The sequence below is a fragment of the Anopheles marshallii genome, chromosome 3 (assembly GCF_943734725.1).
Source record: "Anopheles marshallii chromosome 3, idAnoMarsDA_429_01, whole genome shotgun sequence".
Taxonomy (NCBI): Eukaryota; Metazoa; Arthropoda; class Insecta; order Diptera; family Culicidae; genus Anopheles; species Anopheles marshallii.
This window is the reverse complement of record NC_071327.1, coordinates 37,375,599-37,386,755: the sequence shown is the minus strand read 5'-3', so window position 1 is coordinate 37,386,755 and position 11,157 is coordinate 37,375,599. Positions and strand designations below refer to the sequence as shown.

The window sequence follows — 11,157 nt, the reverse complement described above, 5'->3', positions numbered from 1 at the left end:
CGGGCGGACCATTTTCCCGGAATAAATACTTCAAGTACTGGCGGAATCCAGTGTACAAAATGCACGAGCTGATCGCTTTCGGAAGTGTGGCGACGGTGCGTAGGGTGAAGGCTTACTGCAAGTGAGCATTTGCATTAAGAATGCATCGCATGTTGGATGAAGACCCGGCAAGTAAAAGTGTGTCTGCCGCACCTAATTTGTACGCTGGAATATGGAACAATGCAAGCGGGAAAAATTTGGTACATTGTAAGCGAGCCAAAGCCAATGAGAAAAGAATGTTGTCCTGTCGAAAGGATACTGGCAAGACGTTTGGTTGGAGGTAGCTTTAGCTACGTTTACTTGCTACCCATGCATGCAATGCGATTAATGCTTGAACAGCTGATTGTTTTGTTACCTTTATTACTAATTGGTTACAATAATTAAAGATTTTGTTTGGAGAAAATCAAGAATCCGAGATATGAAAAATAATCAAGAATTCCCGTAGAAGGTTAAAACATTTTATGAAGTAATGACAGTGATAAAAGAGGATACTCCGCCATCCGTGATATACAATCTATGAACAAGTGCTTTATGTGCGAAAATTCTACCATATTTGGAGATCTCATTTTGGATTATAGAAGCAATTACCGCTTAGCCTTTCGAAATGGCAAATTTTGAATTCTTCAACGCGTTCTTCTCAAAACAAGTTTTTTTTAATTGATATCCAGAATTTCTCAAAAATCCAAATACAAAACCAAATAAAACACAAACAAAAGTTCACAAATTAACAAAAACAAAAGTCAATAAGGCTTATCAATAAGTCAATAAGTCAAATAAGGCAAAAGTCAATATTAACTGATAGCTAATACAATAGTCTTTGCACAATTTCCTATTTTGTGTCAAAGGTATTTATTTTTAAATTGAATTCTCCTTGTTTTATGATGAACAGAAAAAAAAATGGTAGAAAGTCGCTTTTTCAACGTTAAACGTTCACCATTTTATTATAAATTAAGAATTACAATATCCCCCACGAAAAGCTTTTAATTTAATACTTTTGTATTAAGATGTTTTTAAATTTTTAAATTCCGAAACGCCAGTGAGTACCATCAGTACCACGAGTACCGCCAGTGAGTGCAAACTCGATTGTTTTTACAGCACTGCTGAAAATATTTTGTAGAAGTGCCTGAAAACAATGTACTCACGCAACCTTGAATGTGTAGAGTTTGAAATTTTATTACTACTTGTTGAATACACGAGAACGTTTTTCTTTAAAAAAAAAAATTAACGTGTATATCCTACTTTTAAAAAATCTATTAGACTAGTCGTGCTGTTGGATTATGCCTGTTAGAACAAGTTTAAAATAAAATCTTGTAAAAAAAAAAAACCAAATCATTTATAATATTTTTTTTTCGTGTTTGTCGTGCTTTGCTGGTGTAAGAATACATTCATGTATCCAACCAGTATTGAATTGTCCAGGTACTGTATAACACTTATGATAGAATTACGCCTAACGTTATGCAATATAGTGTTCGCACCGCATTGTGATCGATTTATGTACACACAGCCGGTCATGGCGAGGCGAATGAAGGTGCCCAGCTAAAAGTCTCTATAAAAAATAATAAACAACTGCCGGTCATGTTCAATTCGTTTAATCTTTTGTTATATTTCTAAGCTTCAATACATTAAATAATTTGAATTATTGAAGCTACATTTAATTGCACTGTTATTTGATTGCGTTTGAATTGACAACAGCTAGGCTGAAATAAACAATTGTTTTTACTATACAAACCAAACAAAAGCAAACTTTTAAGATAATTAACAGATTTTTGCATTATCCGCAAAAAAAACATACACACAAGATCACAAGATTTTTAAAAACTAATGTGTCGTATGATTATATTTTCATGCTGCAAAAAGAAGGAAATCAAAACTCTTCCTGTTTTCTTTGTTTATTTTTATAAATCACATAAATTATTCATCATGCGTCATTTTTAATCTCACTAATTAGGCAATAAACTAAAAAAAACTTCTTATTAGGACCAAACAATCAATTAAACAAAGTGGTTTGTTTGTAATTTCGCGTTCTGTGATTCTTCATCTGCACCGTATATTTTGCGCTTTAAATTTTGAGCCACCATGTTGCCATTCTTCGGATTCATTCAAGCAATACATTCGCGCAATTTACAGCACATTCGTGTACAAATCCAATTCTAGCCACTCTAATATTCATTAAATCGGTTACAGCGTGTACTGACTGATTTGGGAAACTGTAGTGCGGTTTCCGTTGTTACGCCCGCAGCACAAATACACCGACCTCCCATGACTAATGCATTCTTGGCAAGCTCTCAGCGTAAGTCAACGACAAAACCTGTTCCTGACCGTGAGATGCTAATGTGACGCATGAGTCCAAACGCCTGACGGGTGCACCAGTTGTTCATGTATAATTGTCTTGTTGTTTTGTTATACTCCGTGTTTCTAAGTTGAATCACAGTTTTATCAGTTTCGTATCAATTAAAGAAATCCATATCGTTCTGACGATGTTGTTTTCATATTTGGCTGAATTTCGGGATTTCCCTCTCGGCGACGGTGTCCGTTAAAAGGCCAGCATAGAAAGCGCAAAGAGCACGCGTCAATGCCAAGAGCTGCGGTGAAATCCGTGACCTTGAAAACTGTCCGAACCGTGGCTTTGATAGTGTCGTTGACGATCGTCACGATGCTGCCAGCTGGAGCGTTGCGGAAAACCCTGATGGTGCCATTGATCGTAGCCTGCAGCTGGATGAAATCAAAAGCAACAAACGAATCTCTTCAATCGTACCCATAACTGACCTCGTCTAATCGGAGAAAAAGTGTCATACACTGTGAGCAGACATACCTGGGAATCGCTGTTGACCGATCCAGGGCAACTTTTCTAGTAGCGTGCGGAACTGATCCTCGGTAAGCGAAGGGCCATTGGTCGTCTGTGTGTCGTTCGGATCTACTTTCAGCTGCACCTGATCGTCGTCTTCACTACTTTCGACCGATTTGGAATCGTAGCCTTCCGGTAGCATAGTGGGCAGTACTGTGGAGAATTGCGGCATACTGGGTTTTGGTGGTTGTGGACGAGGCGGATCATCCCTTGCACTCGATCGTACCTCATTTGCCAGATCGTGTATAAAGTCATTAACATCCTGGGCGAGCTGATTCGAGTCTTCGCTGGACTCGGTTGTGGATTGATCTCCGTTGTCTGGAACCACGATAGGGTTAGTTGTGAGTTGCTCTTCGGAGGAGATATTTTCCACTGAATCGACCGTAGGTGCTGTTGATGCTTTAGGTGCGGGAGTCGTCACTTCGCTCCGTGAGGGAGACATAGTGCTGCTGGGAGCTACGGAAGTAGAATCGTTGGATTTTGTCGTATTTGTCGTATTATCATCATCCTTGGGACTATCTGTTACCGGATCCAGAACATCATCTTGAGGATCTTCGGTTAGCTGTTCCTCCTCGGGATAATCTACAGTTACAGGTAGATCCTGCTGAGGATCCTCCGTTTGCTGTTCATTTTCAATCGGATCCACTGTTGCTTGCACTTCACTCTGCGGATCATCCTCATACGCTACTGTTTGCTGCTGTGCAGAGGTAGTAGACGAGGCATTTTCCGCGATAGGTTTCACAACCGCCTGGAGTTCCTCATCGCCCAGCAAAAAGTCAATGCTTCGTTGTGGAGCAGAATGTATTCTGGGCACAAGAACACTACACAACAGCACTACCAACGCCAAATGCCTCATGTTCACGGCTACTAGGTTCGTACTTGGCACTGGCTCGGTTGCAAACAGAAGTCAACGCCTTCACAAAAACGCACCTTTAACCGCTCTCTATTTCCTAAGCGCGTTACGAATCGTACCACCACCGATCGCTGGAACTGTTCGAGTAGATTTGATCGCAGGGACAGGAAATGCGGCACGTTTTTATAGGCAATCGTTAATTTATTCTCGATCGCGCAAAATGCGCGACGAATGCTGACGATTACTCATTTAGTAGAGCTCTAAGACTATTGAAGATTTACTGAGCAACGCTAGACAGTGTGATTACTTGTGGCTTATGAGAAGCGCGTAGGTAAATAGGAAAGAAAAGGAAAAGAAATAAACTGTACGACAGTAAAAATGCCCACTGCAATAATTTCCAGTGATGATTTTCATTAACGCTGCGGTAATTACTGTTGCATGAACGAACCATTACACATTTATTTAAGTGCATTAATTACATGCATGGGAACTGATAGAAAGGGCTGGAAATATTGTTCTTGTAATTAATCGAAAATTTCGTCACAATTGCTGGAAACACAAAACAATTGCTCACCCGTCATAAACTTCACTTATTCATTCAGAACATGTTGATCTTCCACAGAGGCGAGATGAGATAGTTCCCATTCTACGCGGTCATATTTCTCTCCAGACATCGAAGTTGAATATCAATTGTGATATTGTACCTATTGAAGCGTAATAACGTTGCACTTCACGTACCAGAACATTTCAAAGTCCTACGGGAACTACCATGTCATGGCAACAGCTCTAACAGTGTTGCAACTAATGCGCCAAACAAACCAACAGTACTCGTTAATACATGACGATTTCGAACAATACTTTATTCGGCTTGATGATGTCACCTTACTAAGCTATCACTTATGTCCTATGGTTTGATCTTACGGCCTAAAGACGTTAGTTGGAATGGGCACCACCCGGATGGAGTCGGCATAATTGACTCCTCGTTAGTTGGATGCTTCCTTGAGCTGCATTATCTGCAATTATTAGCGGTAGATGCCAATGGCTAACCGGACTACTGTTACTCGTTGTCATTGCCTTGTTTTCGTTGTGCTTCCTGCAGTTTTAAACGTTTGCTGTATCCTTTAAGGTTTGCTGTTGAGAGATGCAAAAACAAATACAGCGTTCGTTAGCACTGGGGTGCATTAAGTGCGCATGTTTATTTCACTCGCTCGGTTTACTTACGCGGAACCTGCTTTTTGGCCTTCTGCTTCGCCGGTGTTGGAACGAGCTCTGGCTCCGTGGTAGTAACGGGGTTAACGGTGGTGGTGTCCAGTTCCGTGACGCTGCTCACGGTTGTACTGATACTGTCACTCTGATCCTTAGCGTCTTCCTGGACGGTATCTTCCGAGCGTTCACTTGCACCCGGCTGAGAACTCCCGTCGGCGGCTTTTGCCTGCTGTTCCTCTTCTTTTACTCTGTTTGCGGGCGCTGGCGGCTCCTCCGTTGAATCTGCCGAACGAACTTCTAGCGCAGGTGCTACCACCGCAGTAGGTACTGCTTCAGCAACCTTCTCGACAGGCTTATCAGTGTTCTCAGACAACGCAACAACAGTGGTAACGTCTTCGGCATTTACACTGGGTACAACAACCACAACAGTTTCAGTAGTGGCCGCTCGTACGGAGGATTCTTCCTTACTGACATCGATTGGTTTCACCGTCTCTGGTTTAGTTTCGACAACAGCCTCCACGCTCTTAACCGCACTCGGACTACTGGTCTCTTCATCTTTATCTTTGGAAGTTTTCTCCACAACCGATTCATCACGCTTTACTTCCTTCTCAGGCGTAGCAGAAGTTGTAGTAACTGCAGCTTCTGTACTTTTATCCGCCACTTCCGTCGTTGGGGTCGCTTCCTGATCATTACGAACCGCTTCCTTCTGGGCAGCACTCTTGCTGTCAAGCTCAACCTCTTCCTGGATGACTGTAACGTGAATTTTGGTAACGGCAGGCTCTGCTTCAACCGGTTGCGATACCGTCAGCCCTTCCACAATTGGTGCAGCACGGACTTTGGTGGGTTTGGTTTCATCTTTGCCTTCGGTTTGCGGTTCAGGGTCGTTGACAGCCACTGTGGTTTGCTGAACACCGGCAGCAGTGACTGATTTGACCTCTGGGACAGATGCACTAGATGCCTTGGTCTCTTCCACTGCTGGTTTCTTTACTTCCGCTGGCTCGACGGCAACTGCTACGACAACCTGTTCGGCCACCTTTACTTCTGGCTTCGCATCCGGGCTGTCTTGTTCCGCAGGGAGATCGCTCGTTGTAGAACGAGCTTGAGACGGTTCTGGCTTTGCCTCGGCTTTAGGCTCTTCGGACAATTTTTCGGACTTTTCCACTGCTACTGCCTTCACCTCGGGCACTACTGCTACTGTCTGTTCGGGCGTTTTGACTTCTACACTTTCCTCTTTTTTCTCTTCTGTTTTCACGTTCGGCACCAACTTCTCAGTGGAATCCTTTGCTTTGTCCTCAACTTTAGTTTCTTCCTTTACACTCTTCTCAACAGGAGCCGCTTCTTTGTCCATCAATTTAGGTTCTACAGCCAAAGTCTTCGGAGCTTCTACTTTCGGTTCGGCAGCAACAACAGATTCAGAAACTTCAAGTCGTGCTACATCTTTAATCGGTACAGTTGTTGGAAGGTTATCAGTAGAAGGAACAGTGACAGGAGTGTCCTCGGGCTTTACATCTGTAGGTTCTTTCAGAGGAGCAGACTTCACTTCTGCAGCTGGAATAACTTTCTTTTCAGCTTCTGTCTCAGCAGAGGCTTGCTCATGCAACTTTTCTGGGACAGTTTTAAGTTCCTCTGGCTTGCTTTCCACTGGTGTAACATCGGTCGATTTCGTTGCTGTAACCGTTTTTTCGTCAACGGCATCTTTCGACAATGAACCTTCGGCCGGGCTGTTTACTTGTTCGGGTTTGGTTTCCACGGGCAGGTCACTGGAATGCTGCGCCAGAGCACTGTTTACAGGGTAGACTGCAAACACTTCTTCCTTCGGCACAGGAAGAGCGTAGCACGTGGCAATTGCCACGGCTGCTGCAATCAGCAGGCAAAGCTTCATAGCTGAAAAGGTACATGCGAAAAAATTGGATGGATTAATCAAGAGAGTGGAATCATCGATCTTCAAAGCTGCATTAAATCATTCAATCTGCTATGCGCCCCATTTTGCATCATTAGTGAATCATCACTCCGATGCCCCACTCACGATCATGGGTATGCTTTTAAAATCTAAATTTAAATCGATCCGAATACAGCACAGCTCGCTACCTCATTGACGGTATTTCACAAGCTAAGCACATAAGCAGCTCGATTTGGGTGGTTTGTGGGCTTAACGTCAGCTCAATATTTATTTCATTCGATCGCATCGGACGTAAGTAGTTAAATTTACGCGAAACCGGCGAAAAATAACTCACAAGATAAAAGATTGACGGTGCAGAGAGACAGCTGTTGAGCATGCATATGCTAATTGGATTGTTATCTGGAACCGTCAACATTAGTCACATTCTTCTGGAGCACGCGAAACCTGTTCGAGGTGGTGCGACAGCGCAGCAGTGGGCAAAACTGGCTTCTGCACATTCGTGCACCCGTGAGCATTAGCATTCACTGCCATGGTGCTCGACCGTTATGTGATGGGGATCGTCTATATTTCAACAAACAGTAGCGTAGATCCTCGCAGCATCTCGAATCCGAAGAATTTCGTACGTAAACATAATCGAAAAGCTACCGTAAAGCGGAGCCACCCTATTGCTGGCCTTGGCCCATAATTGGTGACTTATTTTCCCACCGGTACGTACGGTCGCCAAAGTTCGTCAGAGAGGAATACTGTCTTTGGAAACAGGTTACCAGCTGTTGGTACACTGTCGAGGTTACATTATATGCAGTGCTGCAGCACTCTTGCGTTTGAAGAGGAAGTCTGTGTCGTGTGGGTTGAACGTATTTAATGGTGGGCTTTGGTGCGCTTTTAAAAATATCTTTACAATGTTTAGGATGGCAGCATAGCGTCGATTATGCACGGACCGGTACGTTGCAGCTACCGGTGGCATAAGCTGCATACCCTGAATTAGATACCTCATAATGGCCGTCCGTCCACCCAATTTGAATTGTTTTGCGATACTCAGAGTGAATGTGAATCTTCCTTTCTACTGGGGCTTCGTTTCTATGCGCCCGGATCCCCTTCTACGCAGCACGTAACTGCAGTGCCGGTTGAGAAGAAACCACACACCACTCTAGTGGGGTGTGTATGAGTTTTGGGTTGGAGTTGTATTTTTTTCAATTTCACCTCACAAGAAAACCTGCCAACGGTTTGTCCGAACCGGCGTCACAACAATTTGTGAGTGATGCTGCCATTTACGGGGCAACACGCTAATTACGTCGCGTTGCGCGTTTGATCAATTTGTTATTCGTAGCCGCGGAGAGTTAAATGCCCAGAACGTGACGTGCGCTGGCGATGGAAAAACGGGCCGCAACAAACGGGCGCTGGGGGTGTGTGATGGAGTGTGTTATGTTGTTTTGGGTGTTTTTTTTTTTTATGCAGACTGCACCGATTGACCGCAACGGCTCAGCCGCCGCCTTGTGCATTACGTACGTACAAGAAGAACACCCAAGATGGGCAATGTCTTGCCGAGTTGCTGCTGCAATTTCAGAGCACCGAAATCAAAACGAGGTCGTGCGAGATGGCGTTTACCGCTGCGTTTGAATGGTTCGTCGCTAATGGAAAAATGTTTTGGACGGCACTGCCAGCGCCCTCATTCGTCGATCAAAGGGATGGAGGTGACCTTAGAGGCTTCGATATACCGCTATGGGTAGTATGGTACCGTGCCTGGGTAGCGTTGCCCATGCCACGAAACGATCTCACTACTTGCCGATGGACAATGGGTTTAGGATGCAAGAGAAGGTTACGATAAGAAATTCCATCCGAACCAACTTCAAATCTTTCTATCGCCATGAATGCCATTCAAATGGTTTGAAACTGCAACGCAGTAGGTATCGTCGATGCTCGAGAAATGAGACCAAACTATGGTGGTTAGTGCGACCTTGTGAAGTTCACAATCGGAATTCATTAAACTTCGCTTGGATACTAACTTTTGGCCTGTGACTCCGTCGTCCAAAACATGGGGCAGGAAATTAAATGCCACGCAGAAACTTCTTGAACCATACACCATATGCAACCGAATCTGAAGAACCAACGCTAATCTTATCGGACCGTTTAAGAAATGATTCTTTTGATCCGGTTCGTCGCTTGCGGTGTGGATCACTTCAAAAACGGCTCGATTGAATCACACAGCCGGACGTTAGAAGATTTCACTGATGAACTCCTCTCCCTAGACCCGTGCTCAAGCAGACTATAATTAATGAACCCCTCTCCACAATCCGCAACGATATCATGGGGCCAGCGCCACTATAGAGGGTTATAACAGCCTCTCGGTGGCCTTCCCATGGGGTGGAGGACTAATTAAGTATGCAGATTTTTTTCTCTACACTTTTCGGAGCCATTCTTTTAGTGGAGCCGAACCGTAACTTCTTTACCCGTGTTGGTGCGTGTGTATGTGTGTGTATATGAGCGCGTGTCCAACTTGCCTTTGGGTTGGAGTTCAGCCCGGCAAGCACGCGAAAATATATTTGAATAATAATAATCACAGGAAAAACAACACGCGCCACCGCCATTCTTAGTTAGGCGCACCGGAGCCACACGGAGCCACGGTACAGGTTGGAGAGCCGCGCGATCATGCTGTACAGTGGGAAGTCAGGAATTTACGATGTTATTTGGCGTGTGGTGGGAAGTGATGTATGCGAGTTGGTCAAAAATTCACAAAACTCAACGAACCAAATCAAGCAAACATTAATTTTCAAAACGACAAGACACACTATTTCCTGCCGTTGATTGCATTTGTTAAAAAAATATAATGAGAGAACTCTTTTGGGTTTCCTTTTGGCAACAAGAATTGGAGTTTAAAATTTCTCTGTGATTAAGCTTACTTTACTAGTGCTAATCGGAAGAGTGTCGGCAAACAGTGCACAAAGAATGAAACGAGTTTTAACAACACAGTTACAACAACAAAAACCCCCTTTCAATTTCATTTGCAGAAAGTGACGCCACTTGCCATACGAAACGGCTTGAGATAAATATGACATGATCATCCCGTCAGTACTACTTTCACTGTAACTTCCTTGCAAGCACTCGCGAGCCGTGTGGTGGCGAGTTCCTTCTTCCAAAACAGGTCATCAGGTCTCGTTCGCATCGGCGCCTTCGTCGGTGCCTCGCCCGATCGGTTTCCCTTTCGATGACCCACACACGACTCGACCATTAACGCGAGCATACACACATGTTGATAATGGAGGGAAACATTTCATAATTTCTCCGAATCCAAACGGGGGCCGCCTCGGCGAGGCAAGATTACGCAAGGTGCATCGCGTCCATCACATCGCCCAACGCCAAGCAACGAACCCTCGTTTTCAGGCGTGTCCAAAGTCACCCAAAACATTCGCCGTACACAGCACGCTCCCACTCCCTGAAGGTTTTTAATCAAAGCCTTCTGGCCGCGAAACAAACCGACTAGCATTGGAAGGATCGCGGGAATAAACCAAACAAAAAAATTATGGATCTCACTAATCACTAGCATATATCTTCGATTGAGGTCAACATAAAACAATCAAAACAGCCCCCCTTGCTTGGCAGATTGCTAAAAAAAAAGTATGATCGGATTACAGGCAAAACAAACCCCCCAGCAAGGTGATTAGTTCAAGTTTGCATCCGTTCGGCATCGGAATGACCTGAACGTGGAAGCCCTTCATACATTTCAGGGGCATTCCTGGACGCGCACGTTCGCACACACAATTTCGAATCACTAACCGATTAATGCCTACCTGTGCGTTGCAAGATGCTAAGGGCGCAAGGTTGTGTACTGTTGCACGCTCGGTGTTTGACGAGCAGGTTTTGTGCGGATCACGATCAACACTGCAGATCAACTACTACTTAAGACCACTAGGTCTTTGATCACCAGTCTACAGGTAGGAGATAGAAAGGGAAGAAGTAAAAAAAAACAACAACTACTAAAACCAGTTCTCCAGCGATCTACTACGTCGCACTGAACGTGAACCACTATTTTGCTGAATGAGCTTCAAACGCACACGCACCACCATCAAACACTAACCCTCTGCGCGTAGAAAATACAACAACGATCCCCGATGCAGCCGGATGGGCTCCAGCTGTTTATGCTACGGTCACTTTCGGTGGACTAAACCTGGCACACATCTCGTGTTCAGCTTTATACCAGCCTCGATCTCTCTCCCTTCTTCGCTAGGCTGGTTCTCTGCTCACAATCATCTGCTGCTGCTGCGGTATCGATGGAAGGGGGACTAGGGGACGCGCATAAGCGCAATGGCGGAAACCAAT

At 44.4% G+C, this 11,157-nt stretch overlaps 2 protein-coding genes across 2 annotated transcripts; both read right to left on the bottom strand.

Annotated features, from left to right (window-relative positions):
• Positions 1–2,581: 2,581 nt before the first annotated feature.
• On the bottom strand, positions 2,582–3,740 carry LOC128715123 (uncharacterized protein DDB_G0284459-like). Its single transcript, XM_053810003.1, has 2 exons — positions 2,852–3,740; positions 2,582–2,745 (listed from the first exon to the last, which is right to left on the bottom strand). The coding sequence occupies exons 1-2, from the start codon at positions 3,738–3,740 to the stop codon at positions 2,609–2,611; spliced, it is 1,026 nt and encodes a 341-aa protein (XP_053665978.1). The 3' UTR covers positions 2,582–2,608.
• A 1,054-nt stretch (positions 3,741–4,794) lies between these two features.
• LOC128715018 (protein bangles and beads-like) lies at positions 4,795–6,825 on the bottom strand. Its single transcript, XM_053809899.1, has 2 exons — positions 4,959–6,825; positions 4,795–4,868 (listed from the first exon to the last, which is right to left on the bottom strand). Exons 1-2 carry the CDS (start codon positions 6,823–6,825, stop codon positions 4,795–4,797), a joined length of 1,941 nt encoding a protein of 646 aa, XP_053665874.1.
• Positions 6,826–11,157: the final 4,332 nt, after the last annotated feature.